This window comes from Theobroma umbraticum, unplaced genomic scaffold, assembly GCF_002168275.2.
Source record: "Theobroma umbraticum cultivar Fairchild unplaced genomic scaffold, ASM216827v3 scaffold_4.1, whole genome shotgun sequence".
NCBI classification, from domain to species: domain Eukaryota; kingdom Viridiplantae; phylum Streptophyta; class Magnoliopsida; order Malvales; family Malvaceae; genus Theobroma; species Theobroma umbraticum.
The window spans coordinates 2,150,771-2,174,286 of NW_018397258.1; the positions used below are offsets into that span (position 1 = coordinate 2,150,771).

The 23,516-nt window shown below is 36.7% G+C and overlaps 5 protein-coding genes and 2 pseudogenes across 6 annotated transcripts; all 7 read left to right on the forward strand.

Annotated features, from left to right (window-relative positions):
• Positions 1–196: 196 nt before the first annotated feature.
• Positions 197–6,698, forward strand: NAD-ME2 (NAD-dependent malic enzyme 2). The gene is made up of 19 exons (XM_021423915.2): positions 197–735; positions 1,011–1,107; positions 1,438–1,556; positions 1,654–1,821; positions 1,957–2,085; positions 2,486–2,546; positions 2,689–2,792; positions 2,873–2,956; positions 3,081–3,187; positions 3,314–3,413; positions 3,742–3,849; positions 4,037–4,102; positions 4,268–4,340; positions 4,433–4,519; positions 4,691–4,745; positions 4,836–4,907; positions 5,608–5,670; positions 6,004–6,118; positions 6,405–6,698. Exons 1-19 carry the CDS (start codon positions 604–606, stop codon positions 6,474–6,476), a joined length of 1,812 nt encoding a protein of 603 aa, XP_021279590.1. The 5' UTR covers positions 197–603; the 3' UTR covers positions 6,477–6,698.
• Positions 6,699–7,505: 807 nt separating this feature from the next.
• Positions 7,506–9,457, forward strand: LOC110413176 (short-chain dehydrogenase/reductase 1-like). Its single transcript, XM_021423916.2, has 4 exons — positions 7,506–8,436; positions 8,515–8,761; positions 8,887–8,964; positions 9,236–9,457. The coding sequence occupies exons 1-4, from the start codon at positions 8,396–8,398 to the stop codon at positions 9,440–9,442; spliced, it is 573 nt and encodes a 190-aa protein (XP_021279591.2). The 5' UTR covers positions 7,506–8,395; the 3' UTR covers positions 9,443–9,457.
• A 153-nt stretch (positions 9,458–9,610) lies between these two features.
• LOC149527351 ((+)-neomenthol dehydrogenase pseudogene) lies at positions 9,611–10,122 on the forward strand (annotated as a pseudogene).
• A 750-nt stretch (positions 10,123–10,872) lies between these two features.
• On the forward strand, positions 10,873–12,875 carry LOC110413177 (short-chain dehydrogenase/reductase 1-like). The gene is made up of 5 exons (XM_021423917.1): positions 10,873–11,016; positions 11,090–11,336; positions 11,435–11,512; positions 11,883–12,062; positions 12,377–12,875. Exons 1-5 carry the CDS (start codon positions 10,982–10,984, stop codon positions 12,758–12,760), a joined length of 924 nt encoding a protein of 307 aa, XP_021279592.1. The 5' UTR covers positions 10,873–10,981; the 3' UTR covers positions 12,761–12,875.
• A 132-nt stretch (positions 12,876–13,007) lies between these two features.
• LOC110413271 (short-chain dehydrogenase/reductase 1-like) lies at positions 13,008–17,298 on the forward strand. Its single transcript, XM_021424036.2, has 5 exons — positions 13,008–13,738; positions 13,845–14,091; positions 14,280–14,354; positions 16,518–16,694; positions 16,841–17,298. The coding sequence occupies exons 1-5, from the start codon at positions 13,719–13,721 to the stop codon at positions 17,213–17,215; spliced, it is 894 nt and encodes a 297-aa protein (XP_021279711.2). The 5' UTR covers positions 13,008–13,718; the 3' UTR covers positions 17,216–17,298.
• A 1,153-nt stretch (positions 17,299–18,451) lies between these two features.
• Positions 18,452–20,510, forward strand: LOC149527352 (short-chain dehydrogenase/reductase 1-like). Its single transcript, XM_089783020.1, has 5 exons — positions 18,452–18,556; positions 18,661–18,907; positions 19,099–19,173; positions 19,581–19,793; positions 19,940–20,510. Exons 2-5 carry the CDS (start codon positions 18,734–18,736, stop codon positions 20,312–20,314), a joined length of 837 nt encoding a protein of 278 aa, XP_089639146.1. The 5' UTR covers positions 18,452–18,556; positions 18,661–18,733; the 3' UTR covers positions 20,315–20,510.
• Positions 20,511–21,038: 528 nt separating this feature from the next.
• On the forward strand, positions 21,039–21,700 carry LOC110413272 (short-chain dehydrogenase/reductase 1 pseudogene; annotated as a pseudogene). The gene is made up of 3 exons (XR_016351046.1): positions 21,039–21,132; positions 21,217–21,464; positions 21,659–21,700. The product of XR_016351046.1 is annotated as a short-chain dehydrogenase/reductase 1 pseudogene (transcript).
• Positions 21,701–23,516: the final 1,816 nt, after the last annotated feature.

Sequence of the window (23,516 nt, forward strand, 5' to 3'; positions counted from 1 at the left end):
AATAGCGGGTGCCCAAAAGCTGACTCCACGTGGCAAAGATCGAAAGGCGAACCTACCCAGCTTCGCTCACTCACTCCCCAATTCCCAGTTGAACTTGTCAACACTCAGTTAGAACCGTCCAAACATTGGCCCCGCCATTTCCCATTATTAATCCTAACAAGATCTTCCCAAATATGCCCTCGCTGCCCGTGTCTCTCCCTGGCACTCCAGCCGCCTCTTCAATCACCTTCCGCTATTCATACCTAAACCCATTCTCTCCCTGCCCGCTCTTACCGGGCAGCTGTAAAACACACTCTGTTCAGTCTCCAGCAACTTCAACGATATTCCACGTTCAGACATACGCACACGACCCTGGACGACGAATAAAAAATAAAAATAAAAAGAATTAAATCAAAGACAAATTTTTACTATAAATTGAACCAAACACACGCTTAAAAGCACAACAACCATCTTGCTTGGTCGTTTCCCTTTTTCTCCCAAAAGATTTGCGGCGACATGTTTGGACAGGACAATCTCTAAGAGAAAGTGGATTTTTTTGAAGAAGTGTGATTATCTCTAATTTGTTCTGGTGGTGGCTTCGGATCTTGAAATCTAGGTCGCAGAATGTGGAATCTGGCGCGATTTGCAGCGTCTAGACTGAGCCGATCGAGGCGGTTGTTCTCGTCGGCGATTCCTGGTCCTTGTATTGTTCACAAGCGTGGTGCTGATATTCTTCATGATCCTTGGTTCAATAAGGTTAGTTTAGTAATTTGATCATTAACTTACTGCGGTTTTTGCAATTGGCTATACTATGATCTCCGATGAACTTGTTGTGTTTGTACTTTGAAGTAATTTTTCTTGCTGCTGAAAGTGAATTTTGTTGTGACGTAGAAGTAATTTACGGAGAATCTTAAAGTTCGAACTATTGTTTGAAGACTATGAGCTTGAAACTTGTTTTTGCCGATGGAAATCGCTGCGTATTCAAACTTTTCGTTTCTTATCTTATTGTTTCTTTTTTTCTTCAAGTGTAGGACACTGGCTTTCCTCTGACAGAGAGAGATCGACTAGGGCTCCGTGGCCTGCTTCCACCTCGTGTGATATCATTTGAGCAGCAATATGATCGTTTCAGTGAGTTTGCAGCATAATTGTTTACTTATATGTTATAACTTTGGAAGTTTTGAAACTGAGTGAAGATCTTGGAGATGGTTATTGTAAATTAAGTATATTATATGAGTAACAATGGTTGGTTGCTATTTGTGAATTGTGTTAATATTTTGAGTAAGTTTACTAGATGATGTAATAATTTCTATTCTGATTTCATTAGCTAACTACTTTTTCAGTTTACTAAATTCATTTTGTAATGTATTGGCCTTTTCTAGGAGATTGATTCCTCCTCATTGGTCTTTTCCTCATGTTTAACAGTAGCCTTTTTTTTTTAATCTGTTGGTTAATTGGTAGTGGAATCATATCGATCGCTGGAGAGAAATACTAAGTGCCAACCTGAGAGTGTTGTTGCATTAGCAAAATGGAGGATCTTAAATAGGCTGCATGACAGGAATGAAACGCTATACTACAGAGTAAGTTTGTTGCTCATATTAGCTTATAGTATTTATACAATTTTTTTTGTAAGTTCTGATATCATTTAAAGTTTTTCTGCTTTGCTTTTTGCTCTAGGTCCTTATTGATAACATCAAAGATTTTGCTCCAATAATTTACACACCTACTGTAGGACTAGTATGTCAAAATTACTCTGGGTTGTTTAGACGCCCACGTGGAATGTATTTCAGTGCAAAGGATAAAGGAGAGATGATGTCTATGATATATAATTGGCCTGCTCTACAGGTAAGGTTGTGGATCTGTAAGAGTATCAGAGATGTATGCCATATGCCTTTTGTTCCTTTTCCCTATAGCAAAGCAAGATATCAATTATTGCTTTTGCAGTTCTGATATTATGTTCAATTCACCTCTGTCTCACAGGTTGATATGATAGTCCTGACTGATGGCAGCCGTATTCTTGGCCTTGGTGACCTTGGAGTTCAGGGGATTGGAATACCTATAGGAAAACTTGATATGTATGTTGCTGCTGCTGGCATCAACCCACAAAGAGTATGAACTATGGTCTACTCCTCCTTCTCTTTCTGCCTCCTTCCCGTGTGTATATCTGCATGCATGTGTGTGTCTGCTGTTTATAACTGTGCTCGTATGTTCTTAATGGTACTTAATGCTTTGGGATGGACCATATTTGTGTGTAATATCAACCATTTTCCTACCATTTTCATACCTGTCTTTGGCTGTTGACTGTGTTTGACATATCTACCATCAGTTATATTTCTGTGTCATATGCTTGTGCACTAATATTTGTCGTTGAACACAATTATTGGGTTTACATCTTGCTTTCAATGTTTGTTTCTATGTTTTTACAGTATTTTCCATTCTCGCTTTTTTCTTGCTATGGTTACTTTTGTGTTGTAACTTTAATTATTCAATCAACATCTGTTTATGACAGATACTCCCGGTTATGCTTGATGTTGGTACTAACAATCAAAAGCTACTTGAAGACCCGCTTTGTGAGTAAAATGTGTACTTAATTGCTTTGTTCTTAAGAAGTTGTTACATTTGCAGAGCGGACCATATAATATGCTTGCATGTGACTTTGTTTATTGAGAGGTTGTGAGGATTTCTTTTGAGATGTTCTTTTTGGCTTGACAGATTTGGGACTTAGACAACCTAGGTTGGAAGGGGAAGAATATCTGTCAATTGTTGATGAATTCATGGAAGCAGTTTTTACACGTTGGCCTAAGGCTATTGTACAGGTTTATTTCTCTCTGAAGTGAGACTTTTGTGTTATGCTTGGTTGATATCATTTTGTTTATTTGATGGTTACATCATTCAGTTTGAGGATTTTCAAATGAAGTGGGCCTTTGAAACTCTGGAACGCTATCGGAAAAAGTTTTGCATGTTTAATGATGACATACAGGTGAGCACTGGTGTGCAATTTACTTCTTTTATGGACTAGAGGAGTGTGGTGTAATGCGGATTGCTGTGGAATTACTATGAATGCCTCCACAATTAGAATGTTGTGCTTATTTAATGTCTCTTAGGGAACTGCTGGAGTTGCACTTGCTGGATTGTTAGGAACTGTAAGAGCACAAGGTCGATCATTGGCTGACTTTGCAAACCAAAAGATAGTTGTGGTGGGAGCTGGGAGGTACTTGACTAACTTATAGACAAGTGTGTTTGCCTTCTGCTTTACACCATAATTTTTCTGCTGTTTTGTTGTGCACATTCCCTCATGGCTTTATTGCTCATATCCACCTTTCTTTCTGTCTTCCAGTGCAGGGCTTGGTGTTCTTAGCATGGCTGTGCAAGCTGCTGCGAGGATGACAGGAAAAAGTGAAACAGCTGCATCCAACTTTTTCCTACTTGATAAAGATGTATGGTTTTATAGTTCCACTCTAGTACTCTTCATCCTATCTGTGCAAAGCCTTTTCTGTTTTTAGAGATACGTAATATATACTTATGCTTGTGTAATGTTAAAATGGGGCTTGCATGAACATGTGAAAAGGTTTACTAGAAAAGTGATCAAGGTTTTTTATTTTAATTTGTGACTCTGAGCAGTAAATTTTACTTTGGCACTCTAAATGCTCTTGTTTTAGCTGTATGTCAATGGACCATCTCGTAAATTTTCTTTCCTTGGTGAAGGATTTCAACCTCCACTTGGTGGGTAAATACTTAGTTTTCTATTGTTTGTTGTTGGTTAAGGGTCTCATCACTAAAGAGAGGAAGAATCTTGATCCAGCAGCCGCATCATTTGCTAAAGATCCAGGACAGATAGTGGGACTTAGAGAGGGGGCTTCTCTGCTTGAAGTGGTAAGTGCCTGGCTGGTATTATATGGAATTGTGTGTCAAGAAGAAAAGCATTCACTGCAGACTTGGCAGTCTTGTTTGACAAAAGAGTTGATGCTATACCACACTTTTATAAGTTTAGTTTTCTACTAGTTATAGATGCTCTTCACCTATATAATAATCTAATTTCTGAGAACCAAATTTTATTCAGGTTAAAAAGGTTAAGCCCGATGTGCTTCTTGGTTTGTCTGGAGTTGGTGGCGTGTTCAATGAAGAGGTGGAAGTTTATTTATGTATTTGTTTCTGTAACTCTCTCTTATATGTTTTGTTGATAACCTTTATTTCTTGTTCAAGGGAATTTATGCTTATTTTCTGTTCCTAATTACTTCTTGAATTCTTCACTGTGTTGAGTTCCTCACTACTCTGTTGGCACTAAAAACAGGTGCTCAAGGCCATGCGTGAATCTGATTCAAGCAAACCTGCTATTTTTGCGATGTCAAATCCCACCATGAATGGTTTGTTCTTGCTGCCCTGTCATGCATTTGGATTTTCCTTATGGAAGCTAGAGATTTTGTGTTGACATTCTGTTTGCATTCTGACTGAACAGCTGAATGCACTGCTGCTGATGCTTTTAAGCATGCTGGAGAAAATATAGTCTTTGCCAGTGGAAGCCCTTTTGAAAATGTCAATCTTGGTATCTTCCATTCTAATTGAAGTTCATTTTGTTTGAAACATTTTGCATCATACAATTACAAGCATTTGCTGCTTCTTTAAGGGAGCTGTTGCTGCCTATGTTGTGGTCCATGAATCTAGGTTTTTCAGTCGATGGTTATCACATCTTAAGTAATCATTTACTTGCTGATAGGTAATGGAAAAGTGGGCCATGTAAATCAAGCAAATAACATGTACCTGTTCCCTGGGTTGGTGCTATTTTTCTTGTTAATTTTTGTTGTTTAATTGACCATGCTTATATCTTAACTTTGATTTAACTATTGTTGCTTTTCATCCAGGATTGGTTTGGGAGCTTTGCTCTCAGGTGCTCGTTTTATAACTGATGGAATGTTGCAAGCTGCTGCTGAATGGTATAAATATGATTATATAGTTGCTTCTATTCCTGTTCTCTCTTTCTCTCTCTTAATAATGCTTGAAGTTTAGAATTCACAGTGAAGAATGCTTGGAAATCTCCTATTTAATATTTGTAATATCCAGCCGACTGTTACAGAACTTAATGCAGAATTCTGAATCTCTTATTCTAGTTGATAAACGGTAAAGCTGACTACAAAGGAACTTTAGTTTCTTAGTGATGCAATATCAGAGCCCCAAAATGAGAATATGTTAGTCTAGGCTTTTGTTCCCCCATGCTATTATGCATTCTTTAGGTTTCTGTTTCCGTAAATTCTAGTGTTACACCTTGGTTATGATAACATGTTTGCAGTTCATGAAAGTATGCACTCAAGGTATCTTATATGCGTTAGACTGCATGGCCTAATTCTTGTGTTGATTCTTATTTCAATAAATAAAGCTGTATCCGTGAACTCCATCAATGTATGATTTTAATATATAAAATGCTAATTGATTAAATTAGTGTACTAATCAGTTGTGGTTGTGTATATATTTATAGGAATAAGCATTTTTGTCGGCTGCATGATTGACTATATAATAATTGAAATTCGTTAATAGCCAGTTTGGTTTCCATTTCGTCATTTTCCTTTTTGCCATTGGAAACATGGATGAAAGTTCCATTTAATTCCAGAAGTTGTGAATGTGATGCTATCCTTGCAGCCTTGCATCTTATATGACTGATGAGGAAATTCAGAGGGGCATCTTGTATCCATCTATCAAAAGGTAATATTCTCTGCTTTCACAGGTGACTCTTTTCCTTTTGTTGACAGTGGTGAAAATTATTGGTTCTGTTCTTTCTTCACATTCTCAAAATTTTCAATGGAGACCCAGTTTTTTCAAATGCTTAAAACTTTAATGGTTTAGCGGATATGCTAATGCTATCAATAGATCATTTGCCTGTCACAACGTTACTTTAAGTAGACAGGTTTTTATCTCACCAGTACATGATCATTGGGGGGAATGTATGGTTTTGGCGTCCCAGTTATAAAACTATTCCAACACTTTTTTTAATGCTTTGCTTCACCATCAAGTTCATTCTGCGTGTGCACCATGCAGTATTCGACATATCACAGCAGAGGTTGGAGCATCTGTCCTGCGAGCTGCTGTTGCAGAGGAACTGGCAGAAGGGCATGGAGATGTGGGTCCCCGAGACCTGGCGCACATGTCAAAAGTATGAAACTTCTTTCACGTTTCTTTTTCTTTATGTCCCCCGGTGGTAAACTGGACTTGCACATTGATTATGATGAATTGTAATGCAAAGGAGTGTCTAATACTGTTAAGTTAGCCATAAATCCGACCTTAAATCTGCTAACAGGCAAGCTGGGGTGCTTATCACGGTTCACATGGTTTGTCTAGGATGCCATTTGCTTGGTTTCTCCCTTAGAAATGGGTTTCTTATTATTATTATTATTATTATTATTTATTTTTTGGCTTTGGTTTTTCACTTATGGGTGCAGGAGGAGACGGTGGAATACGTGTTTCGAAATATGTGGTTTCCTATTTACAGCCCACTTGTTCATGAGAAGTAGGCTCAGAATTCTTTTTTCCACGATTTGGATGGAGGCAATTTCTATGAGGACTGCTGCCTCAAGTTGAGCAGCCTTAGGGGAATGAGCCTGTTCGCTAACTTTGCTTTAGTACTAGTACTGAATTAACTTTATATTTTTCAATTCTCAATGTTTATCAAGGGTTCAAAACCCATTAAAATCTCCATATTCAGCAAATAATTATCCGCAATTCTTCTTCATCAACTGCTTCGTTTTAATGAGCTTATCAAGAAAACTGCTACGTCATAACAATATCACTAGGCCCTCTACGAGTCCAAAAATCCCTCTTTCCTCGTGATTTCTCTGCCATTGCAACAATGTCCTATCGAATCAAACTTCTTTCCATTTAATGAGAGCATTGACTTCTTGAGTTTGATGTCCCAATGAATATGGATCAAGAATGGGTTTTTCTCCAAGGTGGTTTTTATGGCAGAAAAATACAGAAAAATGTGTTAGGTGAGGTTCTTGGATGTGAGATCAGGAAGGTACAGTAATATTAGTATAATAATAATAATAATAATAAGTTTTTAAATCTCCATGGTCCAAGTGACCGAGAAAGGTTAATAATGACAAAATTAAGTAAAAAAAAAATACAGAAAAATGTGTTAGGTGAGGTTCGTGGACATATTCACATGTCAATTCTTTTTCTCCGCTTAATAATTACTAAACAATGATGCTAATGCAGTGGGTTTGATCTGAAATCTAGCAGCCGAAGAAAACTGTGTTGTTGATTACATTTCATGGGGACGCTTATTTGTTTTGATTTTGATGCAGAATATGCTGTCCAATCCATCGCTTGCAAGATAATCTGCAGAGAAATATGAAATCCCACAATCATCCATCTTACCTCGACAAAATGAAAAAAGGGTCATGGATAATGCAGTTTTCTCTTTCAGTATAATTTTTTTTTTTGCTTATTCAGAGAAAATATTCAATTAATCATCCCAGCAAAGAGAACCTGAAAGAATCCAAAAAAACAAAAAGATAAAGAAAGATTAGCGTTTGTCCGTTAATACAGAACCAAAATACCTTGACATCGTATACTAAATATAAACTAACAGCACAAACTTCGACTATCAGACATGAAAACTAATTCAAAGATTAGCCGCTTCAAACAATCAGAACAATAATCATGAGCACAAAACACAATTCAACCTAGAACCTCTATTGACATTTAGTGAGGAAGCGGGACAAAACAGAAAATCCAAACCAGCTTCATGTGAGGAGAAGGACAGGCAGTAAAAGCAACAGAAGAAAACAGAGACAAATTACCACCAGGCAGCGAATATAGACTCTTTTATCAACTCCATATTTCGCAAGAGAATCAGCAAAGGAGTTTCCTTCTCTAAGAGTGTGTTGGAAAGAGACTTCCTTGAGCTGCAAAATAAGAGAATCAATATCATTAAAAAGCATCCATTTATCCCGAGGTCTCTTGCCAGGATGGAGAATCCAGAAAAGGGTAGCTTTTGAATCGGACTCAATGAGAAAGCTTGTTTGTGGTTGCAAAAGGGGATAGGGAAAATGGGTGGAGAGCATGCTTGATTGCCATAATTTCGGCAAAATTAGAATCCTGAACTCCAAGGGGGCCAAATAACACCCCCCCAAGAAATCCCTCTTGAGTCTCGAAGAGCCCCTCCACATCCTGCTGGCCCCAGTTTTCCTCTGGCAGAACAGTCAACATTAAATTTCAAAGTCCCTTCTGGCGGTGGGCACCATTGAATGTTTAGGCGGCGGTGGAGAGGGGTGCGATGAACCCCTACTTCCCATGGGGTTGTCCTCCATCTTGTGCAATCGTTGCTTAACTGCTTTAGCTACCCCATTTTTTTTTTCCTTTTTTGACCTTCTGCTACACTGCTTTTAAAACCCTGAGAAAACTTACCCTGCTTCCCTGTCCGAATAGAATGGCTGAAGGCGACCGGTCAGCCTTTCTTGCAGTCAAAAGGTGCCTTGTGCTTTCATGGTTGCTTTGGTATTCCCTGTCCTACTTTTTAACCTCATTCCTTTTTTCCCTGTCTTCTAGGCATGCAGTTGTAACAGGAGCAAACAAGGGAATTGGTTTTGAGCTATGCAGGAACCTGGCGTCAAAAGGGGTCATGGTAGTTTTGACTTCTAGAGATGAGAAAAGGGGACTTGAAGCTGTTGCAAAATTGAAAGATTCTGGCCTGTCTGCTCATGTAGTATGTCATCAACTTGATGTAGCAGATCCTTCTAGTATTGCTTCCCTTGCAGAGTTTGTCAAAGCTAAATTTGGGAAACTTGATATCTTGGTACCATTGATGATCCATTTCTTCAAAATATCGGCTTTACATTTCAATGATGAAAACCTAGTCATTTCTCTTTTTTATCTAATTAGTTGCTTGGTTTGATCATAGTTTGTCGGAGCCATTTGCAGGTTAACAATGCTGGGATTTTTGGAGCGATTCTAGATCCACACGCTTTTGCCACTGCTACTGAACTTGCTGGTTACTTTGTAAGTGTCCTGCATTTCTGTTAATAGTAATTAATGATTGTTACTCTTAAATAGTTCTATGTTATAATTAAATTATTATTCTATTTCATGAGTTTGTTATCTTATTATAACTAAATTCCAAAACTTTGTTCTGGAATAGCGTACACATTACTGAGTTGGGAAAGGAGAATAGATGATAAATAGAGCGTATAATTTCTTTATGGCCGTGTAGTTATGAGAATTTTTAGCTAGTAAACAAAGGGATTATTTAAATTTTTTTCTTATCATGCAGCCAACTGAAGAGCAAGCCAAAGAGTATGAGATTGCAACTCAAACTTTTGAGTTGGCAGAAGAATGCTTGAAAACCAACTACTATGGTGCAAGAAGAATGGTTGAAGCATTTGTTCCCCTTCTCCAGTTATCTGACTCAGCGAGAATTGTCAATGTTTCCTCTATTATGGGGTTATTGAAGGTACATGATCCTGATAAACTAATTTAATGCAAAGATGAAATGCAGTTCGAACTTGAAACTGGTTGCAGTCCATCATTTACTTTTGAGTTCCCTTGGTTTCATACCATTAGATCAAACTATATAATTCTTAGGAGGTTTGGCAAAAGTTTTATCTCTCATCTCTCATCTCTCATGTGTTTTTTTTTTTTTTTCCAGAATATACCCCGGCAGTCAGTGGGCTAAGGAAGGATTAAGTGATGTCGAAAGTCTTACAGAGGATCGAGTGGATGAAGTTTTGAAGCAGTTTCTTAGAGATTTTAAAGAAGGATCGTTAAAAGCTAAAGGTTGGCCTACTTATTTCTCTGCCTATACACTCTCTAAAGCAGCAATGAATGCCTACACAAGGATTGTCGCCAAGAAGTACTCAAGTTTCCTTGTTAATTCCATTGGCCCAGGCTTTGTGAAAACTGATATAACCTGCAATATTGGGGTCCTAACAGCTGCTGAAGGAGCTGAAAATGTTGCCAGGCTAGCACTGCTGCCAAATGATGGGCCTTCAGGCCTTCTTTTCATCAGGAAGGAAGTCTCATGTTTTTGAACACTATGATTCCTTCCAATCTTGTAGAAGAAGATGAAATCTACAGTTAGCTTTTTTAGTCATCGAGATTCATGTTTTATGGCATAAAAACCTTAATAATTCTGGAAATAAAAGGGTTTTGTAGTTTATATATTTTTGACAAAAACGGAGTCTGCAATGCATGGCATGCACGAAACTTTAGCATGAATGCCCTGCTGAGCTGCTCAATAAGGATGGAATAGCCTTTCCCCCCCAACCAAACATGCCATAAAAGCTAGAGTACATTATTTTGAAAGGGGCTGACGACTGATTAAACCTTTTTGTAGTTACTCGGCTGAATCCTTCACTTGTGCTCATCACCTTTGACACCTTTAATTAATCTATTTTGTCAATATCAGTCTTAGCCTAACTAGTTCCTTGATCATTTGGAATATGGGCATGGCCAACAAGACGATAAACCTTAGGACAATTATGTCTCGAATTCAGTGCCTACGCAAAAGCTTAAGTCCAAGATTTACAAAAGTTGCAGAGCCAACTGTCCGATGTTTCTCGTACTACTGCCGTCCAAGAAATGAAACTGCGGAAGCATCAACAGAAAAAACAAAAGGGAAACTTGTGTATATGACTTAATGCAGGCCAACATCGAGTAGAGTAGATTTTGGGTACTGTCCTACAATGACATGGAAATTGCATTTCAAATTGAACTTATTGATTTATCTGAAGAATTTTCTTCCTCAGCCAATTATGTTTTTGTTCCTTCTCATTTGCTGCGTTGACTGGGTCAACATTAGCAGCATCCACGATCTTGCTACGGCTCTCCACTCTTCAGTCGGTCTTTGCTTGTTACCCAAGTTAGGATATGCTACAGTGACTGCTCTGACTATTCTTTGTTTATTGTGATCACACGTTTTTCTGGCGGTGCCCTTTCCTAGTTGTTTATAAAGCACCACCTCATACAGGATCTCTCACTTTCGCATTCCTCAGAATTCCCGAGATAGAGAATAAGAAGAATGGCAGAAACATGCGACTTTCTTGCAACAAAGAGGTAATTAACCCTGTGATTTAAATGCTTCTTTCTTTACACGTCTTAGCATACTTCTTTTTTCCCCTTTTTTCAGGTATGCAGTGGTGACAGGAGCAAACAAGGGAATTGGATTGGAAATATGTAGGCAGTTGGCTTCAAAAGGAGTCATGGTGGTGTTGACTGCCAGGGACGAGAACAGGGGCCTTGAAGCTGTTGAGAAGTTGAAGGAGTCTGGTGTGTCTGATAATGTGGTTTTCCACCAGCTTGATGTGACAGACCCTGTTAGCATTGCTTCACTCGCAGATTTCATCGGGACCCAATTCGGAAAACTTGATATCTTGGTATAAGTCGTCACCTGTTTTCTTTTCTAAACATTGGTTTAACATTACAAAACCAAAAGAAGCAAGTAATATTATGAGAATGATGGAATCTCGTGCAGGTCAACAATGCAGCGATTGCTGGAGTCATTATGAACTATGACAGTTTCGCCAGAGCTGTTGAACGTTTTGGGGATTGGGTAAGTCTTCCTTTCCATCTGTATCACCACTTCACCTTGTCTTCAGCTCATTTTTGGAGTTCAAATTAAGACCTAAATGGAAGTATATGTTAGCATGATTGGTCATACAGATTGAAGTTTAAATCTTGTTTAAGACTGATGAAAGATCAAGCAGAATTTATATTCCAAATTCATGGGAATGTTTTTCCATCCAAACTTGCTTCAAGTTACTGCCTTATACTAGAATTAGATACCAGTATATACCTCAGAATTTGCTCTATTTTTTATTTTAAATAATGAAACAGAGCTTTACTTCAATGGAATTTTATCTTTTAACAATCTTCTTACTCAAAGGAATTACTAACAAAATCAAAGTCCTTTCTGGATGCAGCCAGCTGGGGATCAAGTCTGGAAAGAGATTATTACTTCACAAACTTATGAGCTTGCAGAAGAGTGCCTGAAAACGAACTATTATGGTATGAAAAGAATGGTTGAGGCACTTGCTCCTTTCCTCCAGCTATCTGATTCCGTAAGGATTGTAAACGTTACCTCATATCTCGGAGTACTGCAGGTACAGAACCTTGAAAAGTAAAAGTTTTAGTATCTTGGAGAGACAATGGATCTAGTTTGAAAACCGTCTGTGTCTTTGTCTTGGTCTTGAAATGTAGGTTGTCCTACAAAAAGTACTAAAGTAGATGACTTAAAGCTGAAAATGGATAAAACACAGTGACATCCCATTCTGCCGCTGTTCTTTCCATTTTCATCAAAACTCTGTTTCAGCATTGCTATGCTAATTGTCTTAGCTCCAAACATTTATAAATGATCACCTGTTTTGACTTTTGAGCATAAGTTTTCATTTTTTTTCTTTTTGTCTTGTTGGTTCAGCTTATGTCCAATGAATGGGTCAAGGGAGTGTTGAACGATGTCGAAAGCCTCACAGAAGAAAGAGTTGAAGAAGTTTTGAACGAGTTTCTAAAAGATTTCAAAGAGGGAAGGATGAAATCCAATGGTTGGCCAACTTATATCGGACTAACTGCTTATTCTGTCTCAAAAGCAGCTCTGAACGCATACACAAGGGTGCTGGCCAAGAAGTACCCTAGTTTCTGGGTCAGTTGTGTTGCCCCAGGCTTTGCCAAAACGGATATAACTGGCGGTACTGGCTACTTAACTGCTGCAGAAGGAGCGCAGAATGTAGTGAGATTGGCGTTGCTGCCTACTGCTAGGTCTTCAGGGCTTTTCTTCAATCGTCAAGAAGTTTCAGATTTTTGAAGGAAAATGATCCATTATGACTTTGGTGAGGATAAAAACAACACTTCGCCATGTGCCACTTTCACGGTGCTTCTTTTCTATATTTGCACAATAAAAATGAAGAAAAAATTATCTATCTCAAATGTTTTAACTGTCAATAGGTTTTTGGCCTTGGCAGCCCACGCCCAAGACATGAAAAAGACAGCGAAAATGTTCTTGTTTCTCCATACAGTTCTACAGTTCTAAATTGCAGATCCTAATAACATAGAATGGATAGCTAAATCTACTTTGTTGGTAAAAAAAATGGAGTTCTCAAACGTTTAATATATTTTTGTTAGAATTTATGGAGATGAAGACATGCAGTTCATGAAGAACTGGTTTAATGCAGAAAACAAAAGAGCAGCAGTAAAACCAGAGAGAAAATTGAACTAAGAACTACAATACTTTTTCATTAATTGAAACATTAATACGAGCTGAAAATTAAAAAACAATTTACAAGTAAACAGTATTTTTGACACTGCATTACAATATCTCAATTCAGAATGTAAATATCAACTCTAAACATGCCTTCAGGGAATTCTGACATGGACAAACACAGTAAGCAAACTGTCAAACACAAAACTACAAGATGTGATCATTCTAGCTGGCATGTGACACTGCATACTGGGTCTTTAATGCAAGCTTTAATTCAACAATTTTTAATAAACTATGATAGATATGTTTGAGAGTCCTCGGCTTTGCTTTGATTAGAGAAGTGAAGGGGTAAAAGTCTAATGAAATATTAGTATCCCTCAGCCAACTCTGAATCAAACGGCTGAAGCAAAAGCACAAGAAACATGAAGTCGTCATGTCCCTTTCTTGGGGTCCACACTTTCCATATGGCGGAGAAAATTAAAGAAAAATACAACCTTTAATAGAAGCCGAAGCAACCCAAGGTAGTGTCTCTTTGTTCCGTATCAACTGAAGCAATTCCTTCATCATGGCGGAGTCCTTTCAAAGGTAGATTTTTCTTTCATGGTGATTTTGTATTAATCAAACAGTTAGGTTCAAAGCTATAACACCGTTTTGCTTTTGTTATGTTTTGTGTTTTTTTTTCCCCTGCCAGGTATGCTGTTGTTACAGGGGCAAACAAGGGGATTGGACTGGAAATATGTAGGCAGTTGGCCTCCAAAGGGGTCATGGTGGTCTTAACTGCTAGAGATGAGAAGAGGGGTCTTGAGGCTCTTGAAAAGCTGAAAGACTCTGGTCTCTCTGATCATCTAGTTTTTCATCAGCTTGACGTGGCAGACCCTGCTAGCATCACTTGCCTGGCTGATTTTGTGAAAAACAGATTTGGGAAGCTTGATATCTTGGTATCAACTTATGTCACGTAGCCAATTACCTACATTTTTATACTATGTATTTCTTTTCTTTTTTTTTATAAATATAAGATGGCAGATTCTCAAACTTGCAATAAGGGAAACATCCAAAATATAATACTATGTGAGTGGAGTACCAAAAATAAATACTATATGTGAGTGGAATGTTTGAGCTTTTGCAGGTGAATAACGCTGGTATAGGGGGAACTACAGTGAACTATGATGCTTTAAGAGCTTCAAGTCTTTCTGCTACTGAGGTAATTAAACTATCAGGAAAGAATTTTTGTTTCTCTTTGCCACTTCCTATTTGTTAATTACTTTGGGGCCTCCTTTGAAAAGACAGGGAATGAGGACTTCACAATTATGTTACTTTGATTTCTCAGTTGCAAAAATGGCAAAAAAAAAGGGGTGCTAGCAATTGTTAAAACCTTTTCTTAGTTCCTGGCATAACCATTTGACGTTTAGGGTTAAGTGGCAAGTCTGTTCGCCCTATGATTTGAAGTGTGCTGGAAATTAGTCTTCAGTCTAAACAACTAACCGCATTTAAAAACTGTGGGTGTTAGTTAAAATTTTACTATGCAAGTATACTTATCGAACAGATAGTATATTAGTAAGTAGAGTATCAATCTCACAGGAAATTGATCTAAAATTTTACTAAGTACTAAAATTAGAACAATTTAGTTTTATTCAAATAATTAAAATCTGAATTCTAATTGAACTAAAAATTACTCAACTAAAATTAATTTAATTAAAAAATTAAAACAACAAGATAATTGGGCAAATAGCAAATCAAACAAGCCTAGGATTACAATATCCCTTACACTTCATCTAAATCTTATCTCTCTTTCTTAACTTATTTCAATGGGTTGAATTGCTAACCTAGAGTCCTAAAGTATTTATAAAGGTCTCCCGACTTATCTTATAAAAATATCTATTTTAACTAAAGCACTATATTCCTATGTGAATTAAAATTAAAACAGACTCATTAAATTTAAGCTCTAATCTGGCTACATATGGTCTATAGGTATATCCTTATCCTATACGCAAATCAAGTAATATGATCATATGCTATCCCAATTTTAGTTTACACTAAACTCCCTTTTCCAAGTATGTTTAGGTTCCTAAATCAATTTAATTGGTGGCCAAACAATTAAAAGCATTAAGAACAAATTAGAATAAACAATTCAAATCTCATTGAAAATAAACAAGAAAGAGATTAAAAATTTAAATTACATGTGAACTCAATTGCAATCCTAGAAAAATAATTTAGCTTATAATATCTGATAAAGACAACATCAAAAGAAATTTAGCCATGAATCCAAGTCAAAGAAAATAAGAAAAACACAAAGGTAAGAGAAAAAACTAATAGTTAGAGCTTTGTGATCTTGATTCTCCCTCCAATTCTCTTGTTTTCTTGCTTTTTTCTTGGTTTCAAATCTTCAGAATAGTTGCTTGCTACCTCCCCCTCAAAATCTCTTAAAAAAGTTCCTTAAATATGTTCCAAATAACCTAATTTCTAAAGTCCCGTCAACTTCTTTTATTTTTGGAAAGTCACCCAGCGCTGCGGCGCTACTTCTTCAGCGCTACAGCACTGAACTCTCTGGAAAATTTTTGTCTGCTTCCTTTCATCAACGCTGCAGCCTTGTTCTCCCAATACTGTAGCAGTCTATCAACTTCAAACGTGAGTTTTACCCTTACATGTTCCGAACTTGGCAAAGTAGAAAACATAAAACTTTTAGCCCTGTATCTTAACTTTCAAATGGTTCAAGAATCATATCAATTAGACTTCTGGATTGAAAAATATGCTCCAAGAATCACATCATATTCAGTTCATGTGTACTGCTGCAGTACTCCGAATTTGACAAATATTTTGACCATGATGCGTTCAGAACTGGGTTAATTGATAAGAATAAACATTGTAACCCTTCTTCTTAGAACTCTACTGGTCTAAGAATCGCCTCATTTGTTGTTGTTTAGGAAGAGATATGGTCAAAACACCGAAACATATACGAATGAAGTCATCACCATATTTGCACTGATTTTCATCAAATGAGCCTTTTTCATCAATTTCCTACAAAAGCCATAAGAGAAATTAGCAATAACTACTCTTAAAGTAATTTAAAACAAAACAACATAAAATTTAACTAAAATAACTTAAATTAATTACTTAACAAATAATCAAACTTAAACTAGAAAAACACCTAAAACGCTAAAATTCGAACTTAAAATTTCAAAGATCTAGCTACTTAAGCCCTAAAAATATGTCAAAATAACTTTATATAATAAAGTTATCAGTGGGTCAGACCTGTTTTGTTATAAAATTTGAATGGATGCGAGGCAGCAGTTTACTTTTAGGTTTGGGATTGTGTTAATCTGTCTTCCAGGATATCTTGCTCCTTGAGTTTCTCCTACATATGCAGAAAGATCTAACAACCGTTTGGAGTAAAGTATTGTCTCAAACTTTCGAGGCAGGAGAAGAATGTCTGAAAACAAACTACTATGGCGCTAAAAGAACAGCTGAGGCGCTTCTTCCCTTACTCCAGTTATCTAACTCTCCAAGGATTGTTAATGTTTCCTCTCTCTTGGGCAAGTTAAAGGTACTATTTGACTCCAACACTTAACAGAAAAAATTCTAGTCGTCCTGGTAAAAAAAAAAAATTTACCAGTCCAGCTTGCTAATGAGAACTGTCAGGATTAAACCTTACGAAAACTGACCACAAAGTTTCTTGTGAGTTTGTCTCAGAATATACTGAGTGAACAGCTCAAGGGAGTATTAAGGGATGTTGATACAGAAGAGAAACTCGATGAGTTCCTTTCTGAGTTTCTAAAGGATTTTAAGGAGGGTTCATTAGAAAGTAAAGGTTGGCCAACTTTCTGCTCTGCGTACACGGTCTCAAAAGTAGCCATGAATGCTTACACAAGGATTCTAGCCAAGAGGTACCCAAAATTTAGCATCAATTGTGTTTGCCCTGGCTTTGTCAAAACAGATATAAATTTCAATACTGGTAATTTAAGTGTTGAAGAAGGTGCTGCGACTCCTGTTCAGTTAGCACTCTGGCCGAATGGTGGTCCTTCTGGCTTCTTTTTCATGCAGGGTGAACCAGCATCCTATGAATGAGATTATTGATAAAAATAATGAAATCTCATCAGAGAGGTGAAACTAGTACATGAGGACTTTGTACACGTTCTGTCATTACCAAGTACAATAAGAATGCTTTTAAAATCCAAATGATGTAATTTTCTTAGCCAAACTTAACTCTCATGTATGGAGAAATATTCTACAAAAAGTTAAATAAGATCTGTTTGTAAGATATCTATATTTCTATATTTGTCATGTTCACTGGTTCAGTAATTTTTTGGATTTAAGCCATAAGACTCTTAAAAGCTCAAGCTCAAATTATTAATAATAATGGACTCGGATTGTTTTATAAGTTTTAACAATCGTATTGACATTTGATTTAAGATGTCAGTATCATAATCTCACATACTCAAATCCTTAATATGGACATCAAGCAAAATTTATATTCCAAATTCATGGGAATGTTTTCCCATCCAAACTAGCTTTAAGTATACCCCATAATTTGTTCTATTTTTAAAAGTTATTAACAATTTGCCTACTCAAAGGAATTGCTAACAAAGTAAAAATCCTTTTTGGATGCAGCCAGCTGGGGATCAAGTCTGGAATGAGATTATTACTACATAAAGTTATGAGCTAGCAGAAGAATACCTGAAAATGAACTATTATGGTATGAAAAGAGTGGTTGAGGCACTTGCTCCTTTCGTCCGGCTATCTGATTCCGCGAGGATTGTAAATGTTACCTTTTATCTCGGAGTACCGCAGGTAAAGAACCTTGAGAAGTAGAAGTTTTAGTATCCTGAAGAGACAATGGATCTAGTTGGAAAACCATCTGTGTCTTTGTCTTGGTCTTGAAATAGGTTTAGTCACATAAAAAGTACTGAAGTAGATGACTTAAAGTTGAAAATGGATAAAACACAGTGACATCCCATTCAGTCCATGTTCTTTCCTTTTTCATTAAAACTAAGTTTCAGCATTGCTCTGCTAATTGTCTTAGCTCTAAACATTTATAAATGATTACTTGTTTTGACTTTTGAGCAGAAGTTTTCGTTCTTTTTTGTTTTTTGTCTTGTCGGTTCAGCTTATGTCCAATGAATGGGCCAAGGGAGTGTTGAGCGATGTCGAAAGCCTCACAGAAGAGAGAGGTGAAGAAGTTTTGAACGAGTTTCTAAAAGATTTCAAAGAAGGAAGGATGAAATCCAAAGGTTAGCACAAGAAACATGAAGTCACCATGTCCCTTTCTTGGGGTCCACACTTTTCATATGGTGGAGAAAATTAAAGAAAAATACAACCTTTAATAAAAGCTGAAGCAACCCAAGTTAGCGTCTCTTTGTTCCGTATCAACTGAAGCAATTCCTTCGTCAAGGCAGAGTCCTTTCAAAGGTAGATTTTTCATTCATGGTGATTTTGTATTAGTCAAATAGTTAAGTCTAAAGCTAGAACACCTTTTTGCTTTTGTTATGTTTTGTGTTTTTTTTTCCTGCCAGGTATACTATTGTTACAGGGGGAAACAAGAGGATTGGACTGGAAATATGTAGGCAGTTAGCCTCCAAAGGGGTCATGGTGGTCTTAACTGCTAGGGATGAGAAGAAGGGTCTTGAGGCTTTTGAAAAGCTGAAAGACTTTGGTCTCTTTGATCATCTAGTTTTCCATCAGCTTGACGTGGCAGACCCTGCTAGCATCACTTGCCTAGCTGATTTTGTGAAAAACAGATTTGGGAAGCTTGATGTCTTGGTATCAACTTATGTCACGTAGCCAGTTACCTGCATTTTTGTACTATGTATTTCTTTTTTATTATTATTTTATAAATATAAGATGGCAAATTCTCAAACTTGCAATAAGGAAAATATCCAAAATATAATACTATATGAGTGGAGTACCAAAAATAAATACTATATGTGACTGGAATGTTTGAGCTTCTGCAGGTGAATAACGCTGGTATAAGGGCAACTACAATGAACTATGATGCTTTAAGAGCTTCAAGTCTTTTTACTACTGAGGTAATTAAACTATAAGGAAAGAATTTTTGTTTCTCTTTGCCACTTCCTATTTGTTAATTACTTTGGGGCCTCCTTTGAAATGACAGGGAATGAGGACTTCACAATTATGTTACTCTGATTTCTCAGTTGCAAAAATGGCAAAAAAAAAAAAACAAAGGTGTTAGCAATTGTTAAAACCTTTTCTTAGTTCCTGGCATAACCATTTGACATTTCGTGTTAAGTGGCAAGTCTGTTCGCCCCATGATCTGAAGTGTGCTTTAGATTAGTCTTCAGTTTGAACAACTAACCTTTTAAGATATTTAGCCAGAAGAGATCAGGCAATTAAAAACTATTTTGTTATAAATTTTGAATGGATGCAAGGCAGCAGTTTACTTTAAGGTTTGGGATTGTGTTAATATGTCTTCCAGGATACCTTTCTACTTGAGTTTCTCCTACAAATTCAGAAAGATCTAACAACCGTTTGGAGTGAAGTGCTGTCTCAAACTTACGAGGCAGGAGAAGAATGCCTGAAATCAAACTACTATGGTGCTAAAAGAACAGCTGAGGCATTTCTTCCCTTACTCCAGTTATCTAACTCTCCAAGGATTGTTAATGTTTCCTCTCTCTTGGGCAAGTTAAAGGTACTATTTTGACACCAACACTTAATAGCAAAATTCCAGTCATCCTGGTAAAAAAAAAAAAAGTACCAGTCCAGCTTGCTAATGAGAACTGTCAGGATTAAACCTTACAAAAACTGACCACAAAGTTTCTTGTGATTTTGTCTCAGAATATACCGAGTGAACAACTCAAGGGAGTATTAAGGGATGTTGATACAGAAGAGAAACTTGATGAGTTACTCTCTGAGTTTCTAAAGGATTTTAAGGAGGGTTCATTAGAATGTAAAGGTTGGCCAACTTTCTGTTCTGCGTACACGGTCTCAAAAGTAGCCATGAATACTTACACAAGGATTCTAGCCAAGAGGTATCCAAAATTCAGCATTAATTGTGTTTGCCCTGGCTTTGTCAAAACAGATTTAAGTTTCAGTACTGGTAAGTTAACTGTTGAAGAAGGTGAGGCAACTCCTGTTAAGTTAGCACTCTGGCCTAATGGTGGTCCTTCTGGCCTCTTTTTCATGGAGGGTGAACCAGCATCCTATGAATGAGATTATTGACAAAAATAGCGAAATCTCATTAGAGAGGTGAAACTAGTACATGAGGACTTTGTTCACTTTCTTTCATCATCAAGTACAATAAGAAAGCTTTAAAAATCCAAATGATGCAATTTTCTTTACCAAACTTGATTCCCATGTATGTAGAAATATTCTACAAAAATTTATAAGATAAGGTCTATATTTGTCATGTTCTCCATTCTGTGATGATTTGAAAACTGGAAGTTTAGGTGAAAAATTAGCTAGGTCAATAGATCAAGCAAAAGGCTAAGCAGCAGGATGTTGTTGATTCCATTTTCTTATGTGCAATCAGGTCTTACTTTGATAAGCAAGAATGCAACAAGCTGGCCAATTAAACATTGTTGAGAAAAAAAAATGTCATATGAAACATACCTTCTCCCAATTATTAAAATAATATGGAGTTCTTAATTATTTAATAAATTGTTATAAAGTATAAGTCCAAATATGTTGGAGACTCCTCCAATCTACTTTAATTTGTAGTGAATCAAACAGCTAAAGCAAAAGCACAAGCAACATAAAGTTACCACGTCTGTTTCTGTTTGCAAATGGTGTCCCGCATGCATAAGCGAAGAAAATGAAAGAAACTATAAATAGAGAATTCTGAAACGACATCAAAACATTAAGTAATTTGTTTTCAGAATGAAACCAAGTGATTACAAATTTTTTCTATTGTGTTCATCAGTGCAACTATTGGCCAGGCAAAAGAGATAGGGTCTTTAAGAAAACTTGAAGCAACCTTGTTAACTTTTTTTTGTTACACACTTGCTAATCATGGCGGAGTCCATGCACAGGTAGCAATTTTCTTTCATGGAGGTTCTCTATTTGCCATACAGTAACATGCCTTTCTGGTTGCTAAGTTCTTTTCCTTCTGTCAGGTATGCAGTTGTGACAGGGGAAAACAAGGGTATTGGACTTGAGATATGTAAGCAGTTAGCCTGTAAAGGGATCACGGTGGTGTTAACTACTAGAGATGAGAAAAGAGGTCTTGAGGCTCTTGAAAATCTGAAACACTGTGGTCTCTTGGATCATCTAGTTTTCCACCAGCTTGATGTAGCCGACCCTGCAAGCATCGCTTCTCTTGGCAGATTTTGTGAAGAAACTATTTGGCAAGCTTCATATCTTGGTATCAACATACATACCATACCATATTGCCAGAATCCTGCTTTTTTTTATACATTTATTTCTTTTCTTGAGTTTGGGTGATGAAAGAGATTCTCTTAATAAACAATGACTCTTTCCCTGCCCATAATTCCAGGAAATAAAACCTACTAAGTAAAATTTTTTTATTTTTTGAGACTACAATTTGACCTCCTACAGGTGAACAACGCCGGGGTAAGAGGAGTAAACATTGATGCTTGATAACTCTATTATATAGAGTTTTTTTGACACATTTTGAGCGCTTAAGTCGCTAGATCTTTGAGATTTTAGGTTGAAATTTTAGCATTTTAAGTGCTTTTTTAGTTTAAGTTTTGATTACTTTTTAAGTGATTAATTTAAGTTATTTTAGTTAAATTTTATGTTGTTTTGTTTTAAATTCTTTAAGACTAGTTATTGCTAATTTCTCTTATGGCTTTTGTGGGAAATTGATGAAAAAGGCTAATTTGATGAAAATTAGTTCAAGTATAACGATGACTTCGTTCATATATATTTTGGTATTTTGACCATATCTCTCTCTAAACAACTCCAAATGAGGTGTGTTGGTCCCCAAATAAATGTGCTAGAGGGGGGTGAATAGCACTTTTTGGCTCTTACAAGATTTGACCTCTATTTGGGGGCAAGTTTAAGTTCAATGATGGGAAGTTAAATGCATGATAAGGAATAATCTAACAAGGAATGAAATGAAAAACAAAGCAGGGAAGATAATACACAAAGATTTATAGTGATTCGATCAAAGACGTACATCCACTACCTTGATTGTTCAACCAAGGATTTTTCAAACCAATTCACTATAAACGGTGAAATTCCCAAGCTTTTACCAAGCTTTTACAATGGCTTTTAACAGGTTCAGCCACAACCTTCAACAAAGGTTTTCTTCAGGATCAACCAAAACTCAAAAACTAACTTTTCTAGGCTTAGTTAGAACCTTTGCACTCAATTAATCCCCTTAGAGTGTCTTGCACACTCTAAGCAATCAAGGAGAAGAGAAATAAAGAGGTACCTAAGATCACTAACCTGATCTGATGGTACAAGATGAAGTTTTTAACTCTGTTACAAAGATTGGAGTGAAGTGCAGAAAGTATGCGGAGTGTTTTTGAGTTTTTTGAGCTATTTTAGATCTTGGAAGTCTTCAAATCTGATTCTTGGCTGTTGGGAGGGCTTTTTATACTTGAAAAATCAACTCTAATGGTAGCTAGACAGATTTTGACCATTGGAAACAGTTTGAGAGCAATTCTGACCTTTATTTTATTTTTTAGCGTTCAGTTCAAACTGTCAGACAGAGTGCTCTTAGTTGACTAATCGTTATCACTTAGTCGACTAAGTCGTCTCTGTCTCTAAACCCAGTTTTTGACAATAGGCTCCGTCTTTGAGCGTTGCTGGTAGTAGCCTCTTAGTCGACTAACAAAACTTCTTAGTCGATTAAATCGTTTCTGTCTTTAAACCCAGTTTCTGGCAATAAGCTCTTAGTCGACTAACTTTGTCTCTTGGTCGACTAAGTGTTCTCTGTTTCACGATTTGCTTGAACCCGCCAGCCTCTCTTTTGAGTTTTATCCAATCAACTCCCTTGATTATTTAACTTAGAGGCTTCTCATTTTATTGCTCACTTATAGCTCCTTATTCTTATAAGTTTTGATATTGTCTTTTGAATGATCAACTAATTATTAAATATATTTATCCTGCACACTCAAGTAGAAAGGTTAGACATAGATAAATAGGAATGTTTTATTATCATAAAAAACTAATGAAGCCAACAAGGTGATTCTTGGACCACTAGAATCCTAAGAAGAAGGGCTACAATGTTGATTTTTATCAATTCACCCAGTTCTGATTGGATCATGGTCAAAATATTTGTCAAAGTCGGAGCACTACAGCAGTATGTAAGGACTGAATATAATGCGGTATTTAGAGCATATCTTTTAATCCATAAGTTCAATTGATGTGATTCTTAATCTATTGAAAAGTTAAGAGACAGGGCTAAAACTTTTATGTTTACTACTTTGCCCAGTTCAGAACATGT